The sequence below is a fragment of the Phyllostomus discolor genome, chromosome 2 (genome assembly GCF_004126475.2).
Source record: "Phyllostomus discolor isolate MPI-MPIP mPhyDis1 chromosome 2, mPhyDis1.pri.v3, whole genome shotgun sequence".
Lineage (NCBI taxonomy): Eukaryota > Metazoa > Chordata > Mammalia > Chiroptera > Phyllostomidae > Phyllostomus > Phyllostomus discolor.
This window is the reverse complement of record NC_040904.2, coordinates 5,956,925-5,983,545: the sequence shown is the minus strand read 5'-3', so window position 1 is coordinate 5,983,545 and position 26,621 is coordinate 5,956,925. Positions and strand designations below refer to the sequence as shown.

General features: G+C 44.4%; 2 protein-coding genes and 1 long non-coding RNA gene across 5 annotated transcripts in view; 2 read left to right on the top strand and 1 right to left on the bottom strand.

The window, feature by feature from the left end:
• The window catches only part of BRWD1 (bromodomain and WD repeat domain containing 1), a 102,430-nt gene extending 89,467 nt beyond the window's left edge, over nt 1-12,963 (top strand). For 2 of the 3 annotated variants that reach the window (XM_036017440.1, XM_028504548.2), the window contains one exon: nt 608-4,886. In XM_036017440.1, coding sequence (XP_035873333.1) covers nt 608-1,779 — 1,172 coding nt within the window. In that variant the 3' untranslated portion in view covers nt 1,780-4,886. Of the gene's footprint in view, nt 1-607; nt 4,887-11,066 lie in introns of those variants that run through there. The other variant, XM_028504547.2, reaches the window with a different exon arrangement.
• On the bottom strand, nt 6,629-15,353 carry LOC118498766. The gene is made up of 2 exons (XR_004901222.1): nt 15,168-15,353; nt 6,629-7,307 (listed from the first exon to the last, which is right to left on the bottom strand). It is a non-coding gene; the product is annotated as an uncharacterized LOC118498766 (long non-coding RNA).
• Nucleotides 15,354-15,476: 123 nt separating this feature from the next.
• On the top strand, nt 15,477-24,416 carry PSMG1 (proteasome assembly chaperone 1). Its single transcript, XM_028504892.2, has 7 exons — nt 15,477-15,651; nt 17,131-17,237; nt 18,155-18,306; nt 20,012-20,074; nt 22,185-22,383; nt 23,390-23,526; nt 24,213-24,416. Exons 1-7 carry the CDS (start codon nt 15,518-15,520, stop codon nt 24,285-24,287), a joined length of 867 nt encoding a protein of 288 aa, XP_028360693.1. The 5' UTR covers nt 15,477-15,517; the 3' UTR covers nt 24,288-24,416.
• Nucleotides 24,417-26,621: the final 2,205 nt, after the last annotated feature.

Sequence of the window (26,621 nt, the reverse complement as noted above, 5' to 3'; positions counted from 1 at the left end):
GCTAATAAGGGTTTAAGAAAAGCAGAGGCAAGCACATTTATGACCTGTTGGTAGTTTGAGAAGAGGAAAGAAAAGGGTAGGACTGGTTGAATGTGGTAAGTAGTAATAATAATAGCAGCTAACAGAACAGTTACTGAGATGTTCTGTGTGTCATGATGTTTTTCTAAATGCTTTGTTGATTAATCAGTTTAGCATTATTTTTTATGAGATAGGAACTATTACCATTATTGTCAGTTTTACTGATAACTCTGGAGCATGGAGAGGTGACCTAAGTTGCTGAATTGAGATTGCACTCCCGGTAAATGGGGATCGATGAGAATATTAACGAGCATGGGGCAGCTAAAGCTGGGGGGAAGAGTTGTCGGTGTGATAGTCTGTATTCATGTAAAACGTTTCAGTGTCACATATTTTGCTGAAGTAGCTGGAAAGGCATGGGATTTTACTGATGAGAGTATGTAGTACTTGTGAATGAATGGTGCCGAGGCTAACAAGTTACTTCTTTCCACCATGCTGTCATCCTCCTTCCAAGTTAATAAGAATGAAGAATTCTGGACTGAAGTTGTTTAAATGTTCTATTAAAGATTAAAGGAATACTTTTAATTTTTAGATTCTGCATCACAAGACCATGGACAAAGAAGAAAAGTGTCCAGGAAAAGGGTCTGTTCCAGTGACTCAGAGAGCAATTCAAAGGTGGTTAAGAAATCCTCCAAAGCCAAAACGGGTCTCCTAAGGATTCCTCGAAGATGTGCAACCACCGCTGCCAGTAAGATTAAACTTATGAGTGATGTGGAAGATGTTAGTTTAGGAAGCATGTGTACTAGAAGCAAAAGTGGAAGGAAAAAGCCCCTCCATTTTGCATGTGCCACAGCTAAGACGACAGTGAGCGATTCCGACGCAGATGTAAACTGTGAAGTGCCAAACGACCAGGATGCCTGTGAAGGAGAGTCACCTGAAGTTGACTCAGAAGGTAGTACAAAGAGCATCCATCAGTCTTCAAATGGAGACTCAGGTTCTGAAGGTATGTCAGACTCAGAACATAGGCACAGGCCTGTGAGGCATACCAATAATCACAAAACAAAAGCTGCACCTTCTAGAACCAAGAATTTGTTGATTGGGTCTTCAGAGGAAGATTCAAAAAGCCATATTCCAGGGGGTGAGAGTGGTAGAAAATTGTCTTCCGAGTCAGCTTCGGAGCAGAAAGACACCGCAGAGACTAACTTTGAAGAGGAGCTGAACTACGGGCTGCGCAGGTGGAACGGCAGAAGACTTAGGACCTACGGGAAGGCTCCTTTCAGCAAGACGGAAGTGATCCAGGACTCGCAGGAAGCAGCCAAGACAGACGTAAAAAGAAAGAGACTACATCCTGAGTTGGGGAATGTGAAAACTTCAGAAACAACAGGGAATCCCGAGTGTGCGCCTGACACTAGCCCCAGGTCTGATTCAGAGTTGGGGTCTGTAACTGAATCGGATGTAGACTGTGCCGATGAGACAAAAACCAAAAAGAGGAAAATGAGAGGAAAAGCAAAAGTAGTTAGAAAAGGTAAAAGTTTTACAGCTAACGTATCTAAAACTGTGAGGCGACAAAGACAGAGCAAGCGCCCTAGGTTGAGTGTGGATGATAATGACTGGGAGGATTTGGACTATGCAAAATCTAAGCGAGTTCTTCGGCGTTCAAAAATAAAAACGAGAAATCAGGGTAGAAGGACCGTGAGATACCACGATGGGGATGATGACAGAAACTTAGAAAATGTGTTAGATTTTGATGATTGCACCTTATGACCTTGAGGGAAGACCAGTTCATTTAAACAGAAAATGGACTGGAGTTTATGGTGAAACCTGGCTGTTGAAATTATTTTTTTGTCCTAAAATTCAGGGAATATATTTATATTTTTCTATGAAAAGTTATGAATGTGACTAAATCATGACTGTTATTTTTATTTGCACTTGCTTGCCTTTGTAGCAGCATTCAGCACAGGTGCCAAAATATGCTTCATTTTGGGGGCAGATCTACTTAAACAGTATGTGACTACATACATGTAGCAGGAGTTCGAGATATGTTAAACACTAGACATCCTGGTTATCATAACCAATGAGCATTACTTTCATGGTAGCAAGTGCCATGCAGATGTTTTCTGAATTCGTGAAGAGGTGGTCGTTTCTAACCCATGTCCCATTGTAGTAGAACAATTTCACATGACCTGTGTTTACGGATTTTTCATGAATATTACGTGCATACCGACATTACAATCATGGGGGGTGTTGACCATGATTAGTAGTAGGGAAAGTATCTACCACTTTTTTTTCTTTCCCAGGCTACTTTAGAATGCATTATCCCAGATTTGGTCATTTTCATTGAAATGGTTTTCAGTTTTCTTTCCAAATACTGTTGAGTCTCTTTATTTTAAAGTAAAATATCATTTTTATTTTATAAACTTGAATTTATAAAGTGCTGGTAAATTATTTTTAATGTTTTGATTGTATATTTCAAACCTCTAAGGCCAGACCTTCGTCCTAGCATTTTCTTTTAAATTGTGCACTAACAAAATGCCATGTCATTTTCTTTCCAAGATCTCCTGGTCTCTATGTAAGGGATTTAACCAAACTCTTGGTCTTCCATAGTCTTACTCTGTGAATTAGAGGAATTTGTGTGCCTTAGATTTAGGAGAAGTTTGTTCTTTAATAGAGTGTACAGGACTAAAAGTGTTTAAATTATATGTAGTTTCCCCCATTTTTACTGAAATCGTAGGGTTGAGTGAAGTGTGCAATTACAGATCTCATCTATCCAGGAAACCAGTTCAATGTTACTCTCCATCTCTTTGTTTTAGCTTTGCTGCCTTGTGCAATCTCAAGCATTCTTCGCTGGGCAACTAAGTGTATCTTTATTAGTGACCTCTAGTTACAATCGAAGAAAGTCATGTTTTGTGGGAAAATAATTTTGGAATCCATTTAAAGTGAAACTTTTATCATCAAATACCATAGTACACTTATTTTTTTCGAGCCAAATAATTTACTTGATAGGTTGTGCTACTCCAAACAGTGTAGGTAGCCATTCCTAGCTTGTTGTGCCTGAAGATGGACTTGATTCAAATGGTTTACATGTTTTGTAGTGAAGGGGTATGTTACAGTACTTCCACCTTTGCTGTTTATTGGCCCTAACTACTTAGTTTCAGGCAAAGTTAACCTTTTTTTTCTCCTGTGTATCCTTAAGATGGCAGATATGGAAAAGCACCAGACTCGGGTATTAGTGTTAGAAAATGTTCTTAAGTGCTGTTACGTTGTTGTTACCTATTCTGTTGGACATGGTAGGAGATATTTTCTCTTCCTACGTTAATGTAAGGGGAAGGGTATTTTTGGACATTACCAGCTGAGATGGGTGGGATACCTGCCTTTCCTTTGGTTGTTTAGAGAGCTGTCACCACTTTAGAACTAGGATGTGCGGCTTCTCAAAGCTCATGTTAAGTTTATAGTAGACAGTTTGATGCAGGGTAATTGTCCTTGGTTTTTGACCTGAAAAAATTAATGGAATGCTCTTTCCTTCCCGAATTTTAAGAAGTGGTGACAGATGTCATATCCATTTATTTATTTAAACTCTTCTTTAAGTTTAATATCTCTTCTCAGGGTTTTAACTCCATGTTTACCATCATTTGCAAAAAAAGGTACCAAAAATCCAAAAATAAATATGGAACACATTCATAAACACACATTCTTTTTGTAAAATGATACTTTGACCATTTAGCTTTCACCAATAGAACTATTCTTATCTCTTTAGACTGAATTAATAACTTCGTTAATGATTGGCTAGGCAACTAATTACCAATTTTTCATTTTGTCCAAAATGGTTAGAGCCTTGTTTACAGAAAAAGTATTCTGGTTTCATCTGAAAAAAACAAAACAAAACAAGAATTGACCTGGTGACTTTGAAGGCATGATTGACAATGGTAGCTTCTCAAGTTCTGAAGTAAAACTAAGGGATTACAGAGAGAATAATTTTTATGGTGTTTTTTGGTCATGGTGCTATTCTTAAGTTTAACTTTGAATATGTGACACACACTCCTAAATACCTTTAAGGAAAATTAATAAATAATGGTTCAAAATGTTTACATTGAGCACTAGAAGGCTTGACTTTTTTCTACTTGTCTTTATGCGGTAGTGCACAAGGATTTAACGCACAGGTGTACTTGACTGTGTTTGGGATCGGTCTGAACGTGGACTGACCCAGGAGTGCTGAAGCTTTCCATTGCACTTGAAGTAACCTAATGGTATATGATAAAGACTACTGTGGTTGTATATATCCAAAGTCCTATGCTTTTATTCATTTACGGTTTAAACAAAAAGGTTTGAGCTACTTAGATTTGATTTTTGATTTCTTTGAAAGGCTAATTTTACCAAGCGTATTAAGAAAAAAAGTTTTCATTTAGAAAGTAGGTGAGATTTTAAAAGCATTTTTCCATATCCTACTTATTTAAAAAGGGTATGCTGACAATGTATAGTAATTTCTGAATAAAAGGAAAGTTTATCCCTAGATTTCTAGGGTGGTCATTCTCCCTTTTTTATTTTAGGGTAAAATCTCTGATTAAATCCTTTCTCAATTTAATAATCCATAGAAAAGAATAAAGCAGCTACAGCTTCTAAGTTAGAAAACAAAAGTTTCTTTTAAATAGTAGAGAGTTGTACCTGAAAAGGGAATTAGTTTTTTAATAAGTGGGAGGAAAGACCTTCTGTTTTAGGAAAATGCACTTCAAAACCTAGAAATGCAAATGGGAAAAGGAGACACAAACCAATAAAAATACTGTCCGAGGGGTACTCCTGTCCAAAAACAACAACACACGTCACCATTCTTCCCACTCCATTGGTTGATGACGTTGTAAGTAAAAACTCAAATTTAGGATCACATTGGGTCCATACTACATTTCCTGTCCCACTTCTAGTCTTTGTTTACTTTAGAATAATTAGAACACAAAATTTAACCTCATTGTATAGTATTAAAAACTAAGCTGAAAGGATTTAATGTCTTCTGTCAGTACAAATTGAATTTGATTGTACCACTTTAACAAAATGAAGGTTTTGTATATCAGAATGCAAGAACATCGTTAAAGGTGCCTAACATATATTTTTGGTTTTCTTTTCTACTAAATTGCATTGCTTTTTCGAGTGACTTATAAATGGCCAGGTAAGGGCTTTGTCTTGTCCTTTACTGTAGCTGAAATACCAGCCCAATTTTTTCATTGATAAGTCAGAGTATCTACTTTGGCAGGTATCTTGTACCTGTTACCAAATACAGTTACTGTAGTTTTCTTACATTGTATGGAAATTATAGCTCAATTCTAGTATGATGGGGTACAACAGAGTGTCCTCAATGTAGAAGAAATTTTTGTCTGTAGATTACTTAAGTATACCTCACTCTGCTGTGGAGATCAGGGGATAATAAAGCAGAGAGCCTAAGAACTTGGCAGCTTCACAGCTTCAAGACTGTCTCTTAACTAGTATTTGGGAACAGAAAGACCAAATAAATACGTCAAAGCTAGGGAGGAAAAGGAATGTTGTGGAAAAATATAGTCCAAAATATAGATTAGTAAATGTTAATCCTACTTGTAGCTCAATTGTGAATTAATGGCAAGGAATGAAGTATATACATAGTATAATGATGAGACCCGTGTTATGTCTTCTCACATTTAAATTTTTATAGCTATTTTCTTAAATTATAGATGATACCTAAGGATACACGGGAATTCTCAAAGTTCAGGGGGATTTTTACCAGTAACTCAACCTGCCAAGCCTGTTCCTAATGTATTGTTAATATGGTAGAAAAATATACGGACTCCTCCTTGTTGTCTCTTCAAGGACTGCTCTTACGGATTTGATGGGGGGGGGGGGGGCGGCTCCTGTGTGCGGCAGCATGTCCTAGAGGGGTGTCCAACCTTCTGGCATCTCTGGGCCACACTGGAAGAAGAATTGTCGTCTTGGGCCACCCATTAAATACACAAACACTAACAAAAACTGACGAGCAAAAAAAAAAGGTTCTAAGTAAATTTACAATTTTGTGTTGGACTGCATTCATAGCCATCCTGGGCCGTGGGTTCGACACCCTAACAAGTCAAGACTAAAAGTTTCATCAGAATAGTTATCAGTGTTACAATACATTTTCTGGTCACACTTTAGTTGTGAAGTTAATTTTAAGGTAAGTTTTATCATTTACTAAAAACGTTAATGGGGATCCGGACTGCTAAAGAAGAAGGGGCATTCTGACTGACCCGCCCGACAGGGGCTGACTGGCTACGTGCAGCAGCCGGCCCTGCTTCCTGCTGGTGCCGCCGGAACACACTCAGAGAGTAGTACCCTTCTCAGCGGTTAAATGTTAAAGGGTTCTTGTTTTTTAATATGTTGAAGTTAGTTTTGTAAGTGTTGATCCACATTTAGGCCCTGGACTGTACACATTCAGTTCATCTAAAATTCTCACCATTTTACTGGTTGGAAAAGAGCTAGATCTTTAATTTTCCTCTCCCACACAAGATCTCTAACTCTCTTAACTCTTAACTCATTAGCACATCTGAGTCGTCGCATTTTCAACAAGGAACCAGTTTTTTAGTCCATTACTATAATAAATTTAGTAAGGCCCTTTAAAAAAAAAAAACCACTTCAGTCCTCCTCGCTGATCGAGTAAGGTCTGCAACACGGGTCATCTGTCTGCACAGCTCATCTTTACCTCCTGTCTCCTGCAGCTCCGTCCCCTCCGCCCGGTTGTGACTCCTGGGGCAGGCGGAACACGGGCTGCAAGTTGGGGGAGCAGGGCGTGCTGAAGGGAGGCACGAGGTGTGCTCGAGTCCCTTGTCACTGGGCTGTCCGTGTGCCTGCTGCTTTTCATTAGGGAAGGAGGAAAGTCGATGGGAAATTCAGTATTTACCTCTGGCACCTTATCCTGCCTACGCTAGTTTAAAATGCTCTGAGATAACCTCTTAAAAGTTCATTAAGCAGAGAAGTATCAGATTCCTGTCATACTTCCTCGAGCTTTCATCAGACTTAGAAAAAAGTTGGAACAGCCATCGCCAATCTTGTGAGAATCCTAAGAATGTTACCAGTTAACTTTTCTAGAGATGAGAGAAAGCTGTGGATTAGCTGGAGGTGCAGAGTAAAACAAGGTTTTGTGGGGCCTTCACTAGATGTATGGAAAACTTCTAAGTTCATCTATTCAACCATAGAGGTGACCAAACTCGTGGAGAACAGCTCTAGATTATGTAATTATTTCTGATCGTCTCTTCACCTGACACTGCCATACAGTAGGAGCTGACTTCTCAACATTAGCAACTCCCCTAGGAGAGAAAGGAGAACGTTAAACCCACAGAATTACAGAGAACATGTTACTCCACATTCTCTAAAGAGACAATTCAGTTTGTGGGATTCTTTTGGAATCTTCGGGGCAGGGGGGAATATCGGTGACATGCTGTTTGCCTCCTGAGCTTTGGTTAACAGTGAAGGAAAACAATGAAGAAAGGACATCTCAAACCAGTTCTGATAAAGGCTTGAGAGAGGTCAGGATTTGCCACTAAAGGTTTACCCTGTGCATGGAATTGATGTATCCACCACCCACACCCATCCATAGTGTCAGCACGTGAAAAGTGTGTGAGGTAGGCCAGTGTATCGTTTTCAGTTCTGATTCAGGCATTCTCTCTCCATCTCAAATTTGTTTTTAATATTCCAATTACAATGCTGATCAGATTAAAATTTTTTATACTTCCATAGCAATGATGCGTAGTTTGGATTTAGGAAGACAATTTAGCATGAAGTATAATTGGAATATGAATCCTTAGAATACAGAACCTGGAGATTACTGCTTCCAGTCACAGCTGTACTGTACTATACCCCTTTCTGTCCACTACGGACCCTCTTAGAATACAGTGACAAGAGTTTTGACCACTTAAAGTGGTCACTTAGCCTGATCAAACACTACTACAGGTGTAAGTTTTTATTCTACTTAGGGGGTTTCTGCCATTCCCAGACAGGGATTTATTTGTAGGAGATGCATCAACAATGCGTCAAGCAGTCGGTGACGTTCCAACACACCCCACTGACCCAAGACCATCTGAGACAGGACTTTGAATTACACTGTTCACATTAAATGACACTCTAACAAGTGAGTGTGAGAGTAGCATCCTCCAAAATTTTGAAGCTTGTACACTAACATAAATTGGACTTCTCTAACTGCATTATACTGTATATATTTCTAAAAACTGGAGTTTTCCGAGGAAAATAAAGTACTTCATAATTTACCAAATTCTCAGTAATAAAATTAACAGACTTACATGTATGTATTTTTAGTTCCACATGTTACTCATGTCTTACATTGTATGTTCTAAGACTTTGGAGATACAGCTTTATCAAGTTTGAGTTGCTATATGCAATATACCTTATTCCCATATTATTCTCCACTCTGGACAGTTATCTATTTGAAGTTCAAATTTCCTTAAAGTATTTTTTAAAGCTACTTGTAGTTTCTTCTGTAGAATCTTAACTTTCCCCTTATTTTGGATCACAAATAAGCATTTACTGAAACGCCTTACAGTTAGTTTACTGGGTTCCTAAATTGTTAGTGCAGGGTACGTGCACCCCTCTGTCACAAAGGAACTAGTCACTGCAACTGAAGTCATTTTGTCCCACAAAACTTTTTAGTTGTAATAGGACTTTGTATGTGCTTGTCAATGGGGTATATTGTTGGGAATGAACCAGTTGCCTGTTTTTAATGATGTTTCAATATGCAAATGGATGCACTTAGCTGAATGATGCTAGTATATTTTTAAGTCTAAGTTCAAATTCCACCTTAATTTTGCTGTATGTTTTTATTTTATCTGTTGTAGCGTACTAATATACAGGTGGGTAGGCCAAAAGGTTTACAATTGTAATACAAACAAATAATGCAATAATTAGTACAAGAACAAACTTCTGTGGATTCACAACTGTAAGCCTAATTCTGCCCACCCCTGTATGTTGTAGCGTTTGCCCGACACTGATCACGTGCTCAGGACTGGCTTTGGACTGAGGGTTGGTTTGCAGAGACTAATGTTCACAATGTGAAAATTCTTAAAAAAAAAAAAAATCTTTGAAGTGGTAGAAAAACTGCATTTTGAACCACTTCCCACTTCACTCCCCCAGCCTCACAGGCATCTATGACTTCACAGAGCCCAAATGAGGGAGGGAGAGGGCGCTGCATGGGGCACTGCCGTGCCCATGGTAGTCGGCTAAAACACCATTTTTGCAGCGCCTGGTGATTTGTATTTAACCAAACGTGACATCTTTAGAAATAGAATGTCACTGGAAAGGCACGTCAAACACCTGGCAAAAGGGACTCGTGTGTGTGTGTGTGTGTGTGTGTGTGTAGGAGGTTTCTTTTATTAAAGTAGTTCCTAACCTATTTGGGGAGACCTCTTACAGGTCTTGGAGAAAGCACAGGCACATCTTGGAAACGAGTTTCATAGACTTAAGGTAAAATGTGAGGGACTTTCAAGGGCAGAAGACTTTCCCATAACCCTCACTGTTAACGTGTCCATCAAAGGAGCCATTTCCACATGCGCTCTTGTTCTCGGCCACGGGAGGGCAGACACCTTCCCTCACGAGAGAGAGAACTAACAGGATGGTGGTTGGCACTTGCACTGATGGGGAAGACTGCCTGACCGCCAACAGACCCCGAAGCCTGATTTTCTAGTCCTTTGCAGTGACAAGGCTGTTGTGGGCATCAGTCCTCCAAGATGTTAAGCATGATCGTTTCTTGACCTACAGCCTGTCTTGACGGACTGCCGAATCTGTGGGAGCCAGGCAGGGACCCACAAACTCATCAACAGCCAGACTTGTCTGCTTGTAAGACGGTTTTAGTTAGTTTCCTTCTTAGTAACGTCAAGACTGGGCTGCCCAGAGATAAGGCCTCACACTCAGGGGCTACTTCAGAGGCGTTTTCGTCAAGCAGTACTTCGGCCCCAGAAGAGCGCTAACTCATCTTGTTTTGCGATTTGAAAATCTGGCTCTGGGTCCACCTAAATCGCTAACACCCGGTGGCTCCTCAGCACAGCTCCAGGGGGACAGATCTCGAGCTGCCCCTGAAAGTTGCTGCCTCCATCAGCCCGGAGGAGCTGCTTCCCCAAACGCTCTCTGTTCTACCTTTTGTCTGGGGGATGGCCTCCCCTCCTAGCTCTTGGCTGCAAGGACACCTCCTCGGAGGCAGCCTTCCTTGCCCCTCACTGGAGGTTCGTTTTCTAGAAATGTCCTCACGGCACTCGGCACTGCTTAGCTCTTTCTAGCAGCTGTGCTTACACGTGTAGAATTAGTTTGCTCTTGAATCTTCATCCGGATCTTCCCTGTGCCTGGCACATCCCTAGCTCAGAAACTATTTGCATAATGACACTAGGGTTTAACAACTCCAGTTGTGTAAAATGCGCAAATATTTGGAAAAAATGAATCTGGGATTAAAACTCCATTGCAATATACAATTCCTTTCTATCTACTAGTTAACCAATTTAATTTTTTTTCTGGGGGAGGGGGAACCAAAGGAAGTACTGGTCTACATTCCAGTTAAAACCTTAACAAGGATCCTGGAATTACAGCTGCTGCTGTGTCGTCTATGCTGTGATGGCCTTTCCTCCTCATTTAGGTTCTAGGAAAATTACAGAACTATTGAGTATGTTAAAGTAGTTCAACCCAGAGCACTGGAAATGATACCAAAACCGTAAAACCTGTAAGTGGTCCTGTTTTATAGTTCAGATTTCTGGTAAATGGCTTCGTGACGTTTTATGATACTTAACACCATTCTTACAAGTCTGCTACTGTTTTTAGTGCCTGTTGTCCTTACAGATTATAAAATATGCTAGGTGAAGGGAACTTAGCTTCTTGAATAGACTTCCTTTTGTAGATAATGAAATGAAAGGTTATATCAATGTCAAAAACATATTGATCACTTACGTATTTTATTTAGCAGTGTGACTGGTTTTACAGTTTATTGTTTAGGAATGTATTGTGGAATGTAAATAGTAAAATCTTGTGTCACAAGATTTTTGCATTTACACGAACTTTCGCTCGTTTTTCAGAATCTGTTCCTAGAGACAGAAAACCCAATACAAAAATGAGAACATGTTTGCGTAATCAGAAGGATGCAGTGCGCATGCCTAGTGACACTCTGAAAGCAAAAGTGGTGCCTGAGAGAGTTCCCCGCAGATGTGCTGCTGTTGCTGCAAATAAAATAAAGATAATGAGTAATCTAAAGGAGGCGATTTCAGGACCAGAAAATGTCTGGATTAGGAAGAGTAGCAGAAAACTGCCCCATCGAAATGCTTCTGCTGCGGCTAAGAAAAAGTTACTGAATGTTTATAAAGAGGATGATACAAGTATAAATTCTGAAAGTGAAAAAGAGCTAGAAGATACTAAGAGCAGAATGCTTTTGTTTTAGATCAGATCCTGGAAAGCAAAAGCACGGCAGTTAGCGTGTATGAAAATGTAGAAATGGAACTGAAAACCATCCGGGGCCACAAGGAAACCGGCAGGTGCATTTTACTCTTAGCTCTAAAGTTAATCCCTTGTTGGTACCTTTCGAGGAATTTTCTGAAAGCCATAATACAGAGGGTCAAGGTGGGTCCCAGGAAGGCTCCTCCCAGCAAGCCTCTGTGCAGACTCAAACTGCCAAGAATTCTCAGGAGGAAATAGATTTGTGAAGCTGGTAGCTGCAGAGGTGCAAAGAAAAGACTAATGGCCTCTCCTAAGATTATTCCTCTTCAGAAAGGAAGGACCTTGGAGAAATTTCTTGACTCCTTAGAGGGAGAAAATACAGTCATCCCTCTGTATCCCAGGGGTGGGGTTAGTTCCAGGACCCCCCAAAATCCACACATGCTCAAGTTCCTTCTATAAAACGAGCAAGTCTTTGCATATAACCTCTTTGCATATAATGTACATCCTCCCATATATTTTAAATCATCTCTACGTTACTTATAGTACCTAATACAGTGCAAATGCTATGTAAATAGTAGTCACACTGTATTGTTTAAGGACTAATGACAAAAAAGTATATTCAGTACAAAGCAACTACAGTTGGCCTCACCACATAGTACATGTCAGCACCAATGTGACCTCCCCACAAATGGTGCATGTGGAACCCTTAGAGATGGAGGGCCCACTCTAATGGGAAGTGTAGAGGGACTAGAGGAAAAACCCAAAGGAATGAAAGAAACTCAGAATCTCAACCTACTAATTTTAAGGGTTTTGCATTAGAGAATAAAAACTCAGCCCACCACGACTATGGATGGGGTCATTATTAAATAAAAAGTAGGCACATTTCAAGCGGTGCCACTGAGCCCATTTGACTTTTGAGTGAAACAATTTAGCAAGGTGTAGTCTGGATAAGGCACAACTCCAACATCAAAACAACTTTAGGACATGAGGATTCAATGATGTGGATTTTAATAATCGAGTTCTGAAGTCGTGTTGGAAACAGAAAATCCATTAATGTCTTATTTTGTTCATAATATTGCAATTCATATTGAATGATGACCACTTGGTATGACTATTCAGGGAATATATATTTTTCTACGAAAGCCATGACTGTGACTGTCACAACTTGGTGTCTTCATTTTTACTTTCAGGCAGCCGCATTTACAGAGGTGCCAAAATGTGTCTCACGATGAGGCCGGTCTTAGTTTTAATCAGTTAGAAAATAAAGTATAGATTAAGATCAAAGCAGGCATATTTTTAGATGATTCAGTGATGTCCTCTTATGTTTCTCTACAGCAGCTTAAAAGTTAGAACTTTATGGAAACTTAGAGTTTATTAGAATCTTATCACAACAAACTCGAATGGCAGCGTGTCTGGGCTATTTCATGGTGGCCTTCACTAGGATTAGAAAATCTGGTTTTGTTACTATAAAGAATTTTTTTGAAATGATGTTTAGTTTGTTAATAGGTAGTTGTTGAAATTAAAGTCACCAGATTAAATGAATGCACTGTCAAATCTTAATATAGAGCATAATATTGGAGAGCCGAATTGTGGTTTTCCTACTTAAACAGCTATGAATATTAACATATGATTTGCATGTTTAAATCTGAAAAAGTAAAACATGGAAACCTAAGGGTTTCTGTTCCTTTTTCATTAAAAGACTAACACAATGCGTATTTTATGGCTATACCAATTGGCCAAGTGTCTAGATTATTTGAGACATTTGTTTGTGGTTGCATGTCTGCTTAAAAAAAGGCTTTTCGTTTTCTTTTTCTTAGCGTAAGACAGAATACTTCTACCCTACAGTTCATGTCCTTTGCTCTGTTCATAGTATATTTTCATGTGGAATACTGCTACTAGTATCTTGTTAACTAGGGCAGTCGAGAAAGGGGAGAATTCCTAACAAATGGTATTTTTAGGTGCATGGGGTTTGATTTTTGATCTCTAATGTAATTAAATCTATTTCCAGTCCTACATTCATCAACAAATATTTATTGGGTATATCATCAACAAATACCACAAAATGAAAATATCTGAATCTCAGTTAAGATTCTTTTAAAAGATCTTATTTATTTATTCTTAGTAAGGGAGGGAAACATTGATCATTTGGCTCTCAAATGGTGGGCCAAATGGGGACCTGGCCTGAAACCCAGGCATGTGCCCTGACTGGGAATTTTACCTGCAACCATTCAGTTCACAGGCCCACATGCAGTCCAGTGAGCCACACCAGCCAGAGCTCAGTTAAGATTATTTTATGCAGAATTTTTTGACAATTTCAGTGTCATGAAAGAATTTCACTTTTGAATTTGTAATTTACTCTGTTGGGGTTAAATTCTGTCAGTATTTGAGATTGTATCATCAGCCTTCTTTCATAATGGAACTCCTCTGGTTTAGTATTTAATTTGAACATATATTTGCCTTTTTTTAAGTGCTTGGCCTAAACTTATTGTAACTGTATGAAATAAGCTTTTGTTTAAAACTTAACATTTTTGTAAAATGCTCTTGCTAAAATGTGTGCAGAATCTTAATCATGGCCAAATGTATTATTACTCTATAATTATAATCAGCTTTCCAGAAATGATTTCTTCATCATTGTGAAATCAAGTTGAGGATCTTAATGGTAAAAAATGACATTATTTTATTCAGCAAAAGGACTAAGACAAACTAATACCCAAAGCTTTTTATTCTGCAATTCAGTCATTCCATAAAGCCAATTAACCCAGGAATCTTAGTGCAATTTTAAAACATGTTGGTAATCTTGTATATTCTAGCTCTCTAACTTCCCCTAAAGTTTCCTAAGCTCTTACAGGATAGCAATTTGGGTCTTAATGTTTCTACTTAAAGGTTCAAATTTTGCTTCTCAGCCCAGTCTTAAATTTTGCAGTGATGTGTAAAATTGCTAAATATCGGTTTTATGTAAGTGGTTTTGTTGATCATTGTTTCTCCACATCTTAAAACGAGATGTTTCTAGCAACTTTCTGGGATTTTTTTTTTTATCTTAAGAGGCTTTACAAAACCCCAAATTAGTACTTGACTTCGTGATGATTTATTGACAGGGTTCCAAAATGTAAGCAATGCCATCTAGTTTCAGTGCAACTAAATTTAGGTAATTTCTTCTAATTTCCCATTGCAATTCCGGATATTTTCATTTGTATTTGAACTATGTGGTACAGTTGTCCTTTTTTTCCCTCCTGTTTGGGGTAGTGCTCTGTGAACTTTGTCTTCCAGCACATTCTAAAGAGAACCAATTGAACACTTACTTTGCTTACTAGTGAAAGGCTATTTAAAGCGGAAGTAAACTTTGTATTATTAGAAATGGCCAAGTTTTAAAAAAGCTACTATTTTTGCAGTCTCATAAAGTCTTTTCGATCAGCTTGACGACCATCATGTTTTGAAATGTGAATTCCTACCGCCAGAGTAAAGGCCTCATTTTTACAACACCACGAAGCACTGTGTTTCTTCCTGCCCTGCCATCCGCCCACTGCCCCCTGTCCCTTGGACGCGCCGGGCCCGGGCCGACACCTACCTGGGATCGATCGCGGTTTGGAGCAGGGTGATGAATAAACTAAAGCTCAGGCAGTTTCTCTCCTAACGGAGCAGGAAAACGGAAACCGAGCGCGGGAGGGAAAGGTACGGGGGTCCGCTTCCTCGGAGCACTACAGAAGGGAGAGGGGACGGCCGATCCCTTCCCTTTCCCGGCCCGTTACCTGTCGGGACAGGAGGCGCAGCCCCGCGTCCGCCTCTGGACTCCTCCTCTCCAGCCCGCAGTCATCCGATCTTTCGGTCTCCCCGAAAGGATCCCGAGGGGGGAGAAAACGCCCCGATTTTGCTTGACCCTAGGGTCCCGCGGCGCGTGCGCGGTAGGTGTTGGAAGGGGGTGGGGCGCGTGCGCGGAGGCAGCGTAGGGGGCGTGGCAGCGAACCGGGAAGGGGCAGGGCCTAGGGGCGTGGCGTAGCTCTGGGTCGCTCTTAGGATTGGTTGGCGGAAAGGGGCGGGGCGCGGGGGCGCCTGCGCGGTCCGTGACACTGCTGTTAGGCGGGGCGGGTGGGAGGGAATTATGGCGGCCACGTTCTTCGGTGAGGTGGTTAAGGCGCCGTGCCGAGCCGGGACGGAGGACGAGGAGGAGGAAGACGAGGAGAGAACGGAGACGCCCGAAGACAGGGAGGTCCGGCGGCAGTTGGCACGGAAGAGGTGAGGTCCTGGGCGCGGGGAGCTAGCGGCGCAACTGGGGCTGCGGCCGCGGTCCCGGGCTCCGGCTGCTGCGGGAGCGGGACAGGTTCGCCGGACGCTGGCTGCGGCCGCTGAGTCTCGGCCCTTCTCTGCCCTCGGGCGCGGGAAGTCCTCGGGCAGGGTCTGGCAGAACCGGCTCCTGGGGTGTTGGGTGGCGGTGGGCTCGTGGTGGCCTGCTGCGGCTTCGGCGGACTGGGTGGGCTCACGTGGTGTTTAAAGGGGCGGTCTGCAGGACTTCGTTAGCTTTGATCTAGGGGGTTCTTGCCGCCTTTAACTTTCTCCAGGGCGGCAGAGCGCTATACCTTCGTGCCCCAGGTTTCTCGTGTATTTCATTCATTAAACATAAGACAACTCCCTTAGAACTTTTATTCTCCGCCCCACGTTTCACTTAGCATTGTGTGTCAGTGGCAGGTGGGTTTTTTTTTTTTTAAGTATTATTTCCAAACACACGAAAACTAGAGAAAATAGCGAAATGAAGGTTTTGGCACCATTGTCTCCCATCACCCGTGAGTTCCAGAACCATGGGCTTTCTCCGACCTGAACCTTTCCCAGAAGGCATCACAAATGCTATGGGCATTTTCTACGATATTGTCAACCCTAACAATATTAATAATTTTTTTAGATTTTATTTATTTATTTTTAGAGAGGGAAGGGAGGGAGAGAGAGAGAGAAACATCAATGTGCGGTTGCTGGGGGTCATGGCCTGCAATCCAGGCATGTACCTTGGCTGGGAATCGAACCTGCGACACTATAATATTAGTAATTTTTTATACTGTTTAATAGCCAGTCCATGGTCAAATCTGGCCTGCTGCCTCTGATATGACATTTGACGGTGCATTTGTATAAGTCAGAATCCCAACAAGGCCCACACGTTACATGTAGATGTTTTGTCTTCTCAGCTTGCTTTCATTCAGAGCAGCGCCCCTCCTTTTTCTCCCTTGCTGAGAGCCTGGCTGTCCTGTGGGGTGACCCACAGTCTGGGTTTGTGTGATTGCTTCCTCTTGGTGCCCTTGAACGTGTTTCCCTCCCCTGCATTTCCTGTAAATGGAAGTTCCTTCTAGAGGCTTGGTCTGATTCAGGGATTCAGGTTCAATATTTTGCTGGCGAGAATGCTTCAAAGGTGGTGGTCGGTGTTGCTTATGGCTTGCTGTGTCCCGTTGGGCCATCCCACTTTGTGGGATGCTAAGGTTGATTGGTTGGTGGGTTAGGTGGCAGCCTGATCTCTGTTGTGGAATTCTCTGGGAACTTTGTATCGAATGGTTTTGTCTGTTAGTTATCATCATCTGGTTCCGTTGTTCCCTGAAGATTATAATTATGTTCTTGATAAAATCAAAGTTTATATTTTACTTAATACAAAATTATATAAGTATTCTTTTTACCATAGTAAGGTACCATTTATATTTAAATTACTTTAATTTTGTCTTTTGTGTCTTGTGTTAGGGAGGTGCGGCTCCTTCGAAGACAGACAAAAACATCCTTGGAGGTCTCTCTGCTGGAAAAATATCCCTGCTCCAAGTTTATCATTGCGGTTGGAAATAATGCAGTAGGTGAGTGGAAGTGCATTAGATTGGACATTTGTTGAAAGAATAAAATCTCAAGTTACTTCTTTCCATCATAAAAGATTTAAAAAAAAATTTTTTAAGAAAAAGCTATAGTAGAGTAACTTTGTATTTGAGTAAATCTGCCATTGTTCACATGACACTTTTTCATAAACTTAAAAAAATAAGATTTAAAGGAAACATTCTTGGCTTTAGGAACTTACAAACTCAAGGAATTGGTTCTGTTGTGTCCGGTGTCCAGAACTCCTTAAGTTCGACGGCCTGTTTTGGCCAGACTTGGAGGAGCAGAGGTAGTAAACGTGCATGGCCCCCTTGTAGCAGAGGTTCTTACCTGTGTTTGAACTTTTCTTAAATGTTTCTTTAAGAACATAATGGTAACTCTAAAAACAACTAATCACTATCTTTGAGTACCTAAGTTCTAAAGTCTTTACGTAAATGAGTCCGTTTGAGAAGATGGAGTGAGAACGGTGCAGGATTCGGCTGAAACAGCGCACACATGCAAGAGCACAAACCTGTGTGATTTTAGGGACTCCAGTAGGACCCTTTGTTCTGTCAGGTAGCCCCAGGGCTTGCAAAACCAGTGCAGGCTAAGTAAGTACTGAGTCACGTATATAAAGTTCTCCTGGCCTACCCTTTTCCAGGTGAGTATTGCATCGTGAGAGCATCGCAGAGTGTGTCAGTAAACCTTGTCACCTGCTGGGTCTGATACTGTCCGTACTCGGCGTGGCCTTGGACTCCTTAAGGCCTCAGTTTCCTTTTCTGCAGAATGGTGGTGTGAGGCCAGTGGCCCGGAGTGGCTCCTTCAGCTCGAGAATTCTGCAGTAACTTGAGTGACCTTATTTTTTATCGAATAGAGAATGCCGCTTGCAGAACTGAACACTAACTTGCGTCAATTGTTTTTACAGCATTTTTGTCATCATTTGTCATGAATTCGGGAGCCTGGGAAGAAGTTGGCTGTGCTAAACTCTGGAATGAGTGGTGTAGAACGACAGACACTGCACATCTCTCCCCCGCAGAGGCTTTCTGTGTATTTTATCATCTAAAATCAAACCCCTCGGTATGTGGGACCTGCCTTGTCCGTGTAAGAAGCAGTTGTGTGGGCCTCATTCATGTAGTGTTCCTTGGAATGCCACTGTGTACTTTTGGCCTGAGGAATTCTGCCGGTAGGCAGTGGGGGTAGGCAGTGGGAGTTATATAAACCACTTTGTTGTTTATATAAATATTAACGGGGGCATATACGTTGTGTCCGTAAAGTTGTTAGGAAATTCTGATGTAACTTTGTTAGAAAGAAACCATAAATATTAGATAGTTAAAATGTTGCCCTTATTCAAAAAAGTATTGGTAGTTAACTCCGAACGTGCAAAAATGTATTCATTCTGGGAAAGCAGGGATCCTGCCTCACCTCTGTGTAACACAGTGTCTGGCCAGCACCTGGTGCACCCCAGCGCCTGGTGCACGCCAGAAACGCAGTTAATGCGTGCCGGGCACACGAACGCCGTGTACATTCTCAGTGCAGTCCTGCTGACCTCAGACTTGCATCCTACCCTAGCGTGTCCCGATTTCTTAATGTCAGGACAGACGCTGTGCAGCGGATGCTGAGCGACTTCTTGGGCTTGTGTTTGTCCTCCTCCTCCTCTTGGGCTCATTCGGAGACTGCGGTGTGCTGGGCAGTGTGGGCGGCAGGTTAGGCAGGGGAGTGGCCCCGCAGGTGAGGTGTCTCCCCGTCTGCGTCCCTACAGAGTTGCGTCCCACACCCTCTGGGCACGTGCACAAGGCCACAAGGGGAGTCTCAGCGGGGGCCGTCAGTCATTCCATAATGCACAGCGTTGCTTATTTTGGAAGGTCAGGAGCCAGCGTTAGCCCGAAAAACCAACCGTAGTGTTTGATTTCATAGTACTCAGAGTGTGTTCCTGTAGCATGTCCTCTGAAGCTACTGAAGTTTCATGAGGATTTTTATAAAATACCCAGTGATCATAAGGAGTGAAGCAGGAAACTAAGCGTGTTCTGTATCCGATCCTCAGTGCAGAGGTTTCACCTTAGACAGTGAGAGGTTTCTGTTCCTGTGTGCGCTAGGTGTGCCATCTGGTTAGATCTCTTGAGTAAGCAGAGCCCTCTGCGTGCAGCTAAATACCTGTGCAGTCTTCCTGTCCCCCCCGTCCTGCGGCCCCTTCCCCCTCGGGCTTGCCTTGTGCAGGCGGCGCACCTGGCAGAGCTTACCAGGAGACACGGCCGCCTTCTGTGGGTAGCACCGTGGGAGAGCATCCGTGGTCATCCTTTTATGGCCTCGTGGCACTGCCGGTTACTTCACCTGAGCATGCGGCCTGGGACTTGGTTTCTAAACTAACACCGTCTTCACAGGCATCGGCGACGCTACAGGGTGCCACTGGGGTGGGGTCCCTCCGGCCGCCCCGTCACCGTGCCAGCACCTGCGGTGCCCACAGGCTCAGGGTCTGCAGCGGGTCTGGTCTGCAGTCACAGCGCGTGGCGCTCAGAGGGCAGCAGGGCCGAAGCGGGTCCTGGCGGGCGTGTCTCCAGCGTCTCGTGTGCCCACTCTGTCAGTGCGCACTTTATTCTGGCGATTAAAATTGCCTGTAGTAGCTTCATTCTTAAACGTTAAAAAAAAAATAGGCCAGTGGCACGTTCAGGAAAGTAAGTGTTGTCTAGGCGTTGCATTGGGACACACATGGTGTGTGTCTGGTGACAGCCCGGGCTGCATGTAAAACTGGTTCGACCGTGCAGAAACTCGGACTTTGGTTTTTCAGGTTTTCCTGTGTCAGTGCAGTTGCTACGTGGCTGAAGACCAGCAGTACCAGTGGCTGGAGAAGGTGAGAGGGGCACGGGCGGCGGGTGGGGAGGGCCTGGGCGGCAGGGGGGCGGTTAGTTCTGGCTCAGTGTCCCCACACTTAAACCTTCATGGTCAGACAGTGCAGCGGGGGAAGTACTTGGTTTTTTTCCTTAAAAATATTGTAGAAATTTGTTAGAGCATATAAAGAATAAAATGACTTATTTAACAAACAGAATTGGCATTGTGCTAATTGTAGGTTGGAGAGGCATAAAACCGGAGTTGAATTAGTCCTTCCCTTCCGCTTTATTACTTTATTTAAAAGAAGTACAAGCTGCGCGTGAAGCAGAACAGGGTCACGGCCAGGGTGGAAGCTGCGGACCTGCAGCTGTGCGGGCATGGGGGGCCGGGCGCTGGCACTCGGCTAACCGGGCCCCAAAGTACTATTATACCGTTTTCCTCAGTGTTATGGTGAATCCGCTGGGGCTTCCTTTTGTGGGAAATTAGGCACACGGTGTTGTACCGAATAATACAGATTTCTCAGTGCAGAAATTAACTAGGAACTTTACAGAATAATCATAATTTTGGCAGTTATGGGCGATATTATTTTTAAATGAAGTAGACCTATTATGTGCATCTTAGCAACATTTCAGCTTAAATCTTAGGTACATTTTCTATAGGCATTACAGTTAATTAGAAATAAGAAATTTGATGTATTCTCATTTTAAACTAGATTGGCATACTTAGAAACACTCATTAAAAGTTATTAAATGCATTTTATTAATGGAAGGATTGTTTAAGAAGGTCTGTGACTCTTTTGATAATTATAGACATATTTTATATTCATGTACCTATTTGTATTTCTGAGGGAGAGGGTTTACTGGATGTCACAGCTGTAATAATTTTTATTTTAAATTTATGTACAATGCTTAGTACGAAAAAATATCTTTTTATTTTTGTACCATGTAAGTACTTTTCCAGGCTCTAAAAAATGTGCAATTACACATTTCTAAAACAACAATTTTTAGTCAATATTTTTTTTCCCTGGGGACACTCGTCGGGCCCCTTTACCGTTTGGTTCACGTGGGCCGCACAGCGCTGAGACTCCCGCACAGCCTGACGGCGCCACGTTGTGGGTCCGGACCGCGAGCGTCACAGGGCGGGTGTGAATCAGGCCTCTGAGCCCTGGTGTGTCTCAAACGGGACGGGCACGGTAGCAAGGGCACGTGGTGGCAACTGTTCTGGTGTTTATTTACAAAGCTGTACGAGGAAATGAGTCCTGCAGATCATTTATGGTACACTATAAAATCCCCCTTCTTTTGTTATTTGAAATAGCCATTTCTTTCTCTTCACAAAATATTTTCGAACAAGGTGCAATGGCCTAAAATCTGTTTTCTTTAAAAAATAGCTGTTTTTGCTGACACTGTCACAGAGTTTTAAAAGCTGGGAGCGCCCTTGGAAGGCCGTCAGACGCACACTGGGAGGACAGCGCTGCCAGAGCTCTGGGAGCGCGCCTGCAGCCGCGGCTGCGGCCCTCCTGCGGGCGGGGCTCCCGGCCCGTGAGGACGTCTGACTTGCAAACCGAGAGAGTCACAGCTAGGAACCAGATACAATAACTGCAGCAGATGGAGCAGGGGTGCCCCAGCAGTCGGTCTGGGGAGGGAGACGGCTGCTCGGCCACAGGTGCCGGGCACAGCGTTCGGGGCAACACAACGTTCGGGGTGGGATGGCGTGGGGTTTCATCACACCCCACGGAATGGCGTGGCTTTGAAACGTATGATTTGCTTATTTCTGGAATTTTTCATATATTTTCAAAACATGGTTGACCACGGGTAACCAAAACCACGGAAAGCAAAACCTCAGAGAGCAAAACTCTGGGTGAGGGGGGACTGCTTTAAATTCTTCAAAATTTCACTTAAAACTGATTTTTAGGAAGACTCGTTTGCAGGCGGTGGCAGTGGGGGAGGGAGTGGATGGGGACGTGTCACTCACTCGGGATGGCGCTGCTGGCTGCCAGGACGGCCGCCCCGGCTGTCTTTGCTCCGGATTCACTGCCTGAGCCTGTGGCGCCCTTGGGTGGGCAGCGCTGGCCTGAGGGTCCCTCAGGCACAGCCACGTGTGTCTGTTTTAATCTGCTCTCGGTTTCGCGCCAGGTGTTTGGCTCTTGTCCGAAGAAGAACACGCAAGTCACTGTCCTCACGAGTCGGCACGTCACCGACTATAGAACCTCGGAATCTCCCGGCAGCCTCCGCTGTCCCTTCCTGCGAGCCCTGAAGACGCAGACGCTCAAGGAGCCCCCGTGCTGCCCGCTGCTGGAGCAGCCGAACATCGTGCACGACCTCCCTGCGGCAGGTGGCGCCCCCTTGTCACGCTCTCGTCAGGGCCTGTCACTGCTTCGTGACAGCGGTCACCTGAATGCCAGAGATCTTTCCTTTTCTCTTTCCTACTGAGTTCAGTGGGGTGACAGTGGTTAACAAAATTACGTAGGCTTCCGAGTGAACGGTAGAGCTCTGTTTAAGGTCGTTTGTTAGTGGCTGATAGTGCACTGCGGCTTACCTGCACTCCCTGCCGTTGCTGGCCCGCCCTTCTGGTCTGAGTTTAAAACCTCCCAGACGCAGTCACGTGCGGTCAGCTCAGGCTTCCTGACTGCTGCCCTTCACACAGTCGCTGCTCGGTTCCGTTTCGGTCTCGGTAACTCACGTGAGCCGGCGTCAGATGCGAATCGCATAAGGAGGTGATAAGGTAGGTTTTAATAGTCAGAATGGTAGGTTTCAGATACTGAATCTCCGTAGTAATATGTTTTGTTTCTGTTATTCATATCACATCAAAATTAGATTGTCACTTTTCAGTAGTTCATGTTACTATGTATAATAAGTTCTTATTTGTTAATAAACAAAAGGGTTTTTCCCTTTAAATGTTAAGTTTAATAGAGTAAGTAGTTCAGTAGTTTGTATTATGCTTCATATATTATTTATAGTTAATTCACTTTTTTTATTATAGTCGGAAATTTTAATCCTGCAGCTCCTCAAGGTGTATCTCAGTAGGGTGTTCAGGAAGTGCAAAATAAACAATATTTACCTATTTTGTACACCTGAAACTAATATAAAATACTGTTGAATGTAAACTGAAATTGAAAACCAAATTTAGAAAGCCCCATATTTGCAAGGTCAGGAGAATTCCTAAGAAAATAATTGGCTTGGAAAGAAAATGTGCGTTGGAATTAATGCAGAATGGCAGTAAATGCTTTGACTAAAGGAGGCAACGGAGACAACTATGTTTTAAAAGCAGCCTTCACGTCAGGCGTTTAGGGTGAAATCCTGCAACGGGACACTGACGCGCTTTTCTCACGTATTCACAGTTTTGAGTCACTGTCAGGTGTGGAAGCTCCCCGCCGTCCTGTACCTGTGTTACACGGACGTGATGAAGTTGGACCTGGTCACCATGGAAGCTTTTAAGCCCGTACTTTCTTCCCGAAGCTTCAAAGGTTTGGTTAAGGTAAGGTTTTAGTTAACTGATGATCTTAATAGCTGAGCTGTTACAGTGAACAAACGTAAGAACAGCCGTAAATGTATGGCGCCAATTTAAAACCCAAGTAGTACTTAGGGATTCTTTTGCCTCAAAACGGAGCTTCCTAACCTGGCGGTTGGACTTGCTCGGGCACCTGTCTTGTAGGTGTCCCCGCAACCCGGGTTTCGGTGCTGTGGTAGGTCAGCTGGGGCCTTCCGGGGTGCAGGTGACTGTCCTGCCGACAGAGGGCGCTGTTGCGTGGCCGCCGAGGGAGAGTGAGGTCCCTTTGGGACAGTGGCACTGCAGCTGGATTTGAGAGATGGGTGGGTGGATCCCAGTGGGTGCCTGTGTGCCGAGGGCAGCACTGGGAGCCCGGGAGTGGGTGAGTCTGGGAGCCCTGAGGAGGGTGAGGAGCGAGGCCCTGGGCTGCAGAGGGAAGTCAGCGCTCACGAGGAGAGGTGGGCCGGGCCAGTGTGTGGTGTCTGCCTGCCTGAGGGCTTTCAACGGCCGGTCCGCAGCCAGGTTTGGACGACGGAAGGACACGCTCAGGTGTGGGGCCTGCTTGTCTGTGTGCTGGGAACAGGGGTGAGCCACGGTGGCTGTCTAGCCGGCTGCCCGGGGTCTCGCTGGACTCTCAGTCTCACTGTACTAACACCGTTCCTCTCTCCTTTCAGAACATTCCCCAGAGCACGGAGATCCTGAAGAAACTGGTGACGGCAGAGGAGATCCAGAGTAACATTTACACGTGACAGCAGACAGTGTGTCTGCACCTGTGTCACCTGTCCCTTCCTTGGGGGCAGCTGCACTGTTCCATTAGGTTTCTTTTCTTCTGGGGGTGTTTTGAGGGTGTTAGAAACAATAAACTGATATTAAAGTCACTGTAGTTACAGTTCCTTTTTTATGGTGGCGCTGTTCACGGCTGCAATAAGCAGACTTTTTCTTTATCCACTAGGTGGGAGTATTGTTCTCTCTGAATATTTTGAGGTAATACAGTTAAAATTTTCAGAAGCTCCCGGTTGTGCTAATGTGGCAGAGTCTGGTTAGTCTGCTGTGGAAGTTCTCTGTGCCCCCTGAAGGTTGGCGGCCTGCGGGAGACCCTAGTGGAGGGAGGGTTTCTGGCCAGGAGCTCGCCAGCGTGTTGGCTTTGTGGATAAACATGGACGGCGAGGTAGCAGTTACACGTTTCTCCTCCTGAAACGGAATGTGGCGCCGTCACTTCGGGAGCACCTGCCAGCGAGCCCCTTCCCCCAGCCCTGCCCAGGGCTGTCTGCGGCATCCGGGGTGCAGCCGCAGCGAGGGTCCTGTCGTCAGGACGAGACCGAGGCAGGCCCCGCGGCCGCCGGGCTGCTTCGTCCAACCACAGGCTGACGTGCGTCCGTGGAAATGAGTTTTACGGTGGTGCCGCTGATGAATGCTGCCTATCCTTCTTGTCCTTCTCGTCCTTATAGTTACGGCATCATTTACAGAGATCCACACATCTTACCCACTCACACAGTCCGGGTTTCAGCAAGTTGACTGTGGTTGGTCGGAGTGGGAGACACTGTTTGCTGACTCCTTGGCCTCCTTCCAGGAGTGAAGTGTGAGCATGGTATGGGTGTGTCCTGGTGATAGAAAGTGAGGTGTTTTCCTTGTTGGGAAAAAAAAAGCATGTATCCATTTGGAAACGTGTTTGCAGACCCTGGAGGTGACGTCAGTTTGTGAAAACGAAAAGACGTAAAGCTCAAGACACAGTGATTTTTAAGGCCAAAGTCTCCGGGCAGGTAGGAACAAAACTGACATACCTTGTCCGTCAGCTATTACTGCCTGGTGCCCACCTTTGACCTTGGAGGCTTGCAGCAGCCACCGTCATTTCTCAAGAGCCTGTAGGTTGGAGGGGCGCCCCTGCCAGTCCACACCAGGTGCAGCAGTCTTTGCCCCCGAGCCTGCAGTCACGTCTCGGACGCGAGTTGGCTGTGGCCTGGCCGGTCTAGGGTGGCCTGACCCAGCGTGATCCGGCCGTCTTCCCCGAGTCACTCTTGTTCGCCCAGCAGGCCTGCCCGGGCATTCCTGCTGGTTGCTGAGGAGCAGGAGAGGGGGCGGAAGTGTGCAAGTGCCCCTTCAAGCTTGTCTCAAGGTTGCTGTAGTCTCCATATTGTCACGTGTAGAGGCGGCACGGGGGGCGGCTCCACCAAAGGTTTGGATGGGTGGGGTGGCATGACAAATCGGGGCTGGCCATTAACACAACCAGTCTGCCTGCGTCTGCCCCCCGGCCACAGCCACTGCGCTCCCCTGTCCCTGCAAAGTGCACACACACACGCGCGTCCCAGGCCCCCGGCGTCGTACCCGGCCACCTCAGACGTGAAGTGCAGGGGCGGGTGGGTAGTCTAGGTGCCTCTCCTGCAGAGGCCGGCGAAGTACGCAGACAAGCCGAGCCCGACCCACGAGTGCACGGTGGTGAGGCCGGCACAAGCCGTCTGCGAGCACTGCTTCCACGTGAGAGGCACAGACCAGGACACGCGGTCCGCTGGCTCTGAGACGCCCCTGGACATGTGGAGCCGGGCCCGCGCTCTGCTCTGGGAGCGAGCAGCGCTCCTTGCTGGGGTCCAGCCCGTGTCCTCGGGCAGAGCCCCGCCAGTCTAGGCCTTGTTCATTGTGTGCCCCGCCTAGTTCTGTGACCTTTAGTAGCAGCTAAGTAGCTTTCTTATCCACGGATAGATGAGTGCCTGCGATATAATATCCTTAAAAACTGTGGGCTTCCTATGTATCAAGTTATAGCCTACTCCGTGTTCTAATTGTTTTTTTTTTAATTGATTTGAGAGAGAAACACTGTTCAGTGGCCTCCTGTATGTGCCCCAACTGGGGATCAACCCCACAACCTAGGTATGAGCCCTGATTGGGGATCAAACCTGCAACCTTTTGGTGCACAGGGTGCCACTCCCACCAACCAAGCCACCCAGGACCACCGCCACCATTTCTGAATATGAAAAATGTCACCAGCCCCTATCTGGTGGCCTGTTGAAGAACTATCTGCTGCCACTCAAATGCACTACTACAACCGCGAACAGAAGTCTCTTCTCGGCATTCTCTCTGCAAATTATATCTGA

What these genes read in the sequence shown, in the direction of transcription:
- PSMG1 (XM_028504892.2), top strand. Translation starts at nt 15,518, where the DNA reads ATGGCGGCCACGTTCTTCGGTGAGGTGGTTAAGGCGCCGTGCCGAGCC. An exon ending in GGTTGGAAATAATGCAGTAG is followed by an intron (nt 17,238 to 18,154) that starts GTGAGTGGAAGT and finishes TTGTTTTTACAG; the next exon opens with CATTTTTGTCATCATTTGTC. An exon ending in GCACGACCTCCCTGCGGCAG is followed by an intron (nt 22,384 to 23,389) that starts GTGGCGCCCCCT and finishes ACGTATTCACAG; the next exon opens with TTTTGAGTCACTGTCAGGTG.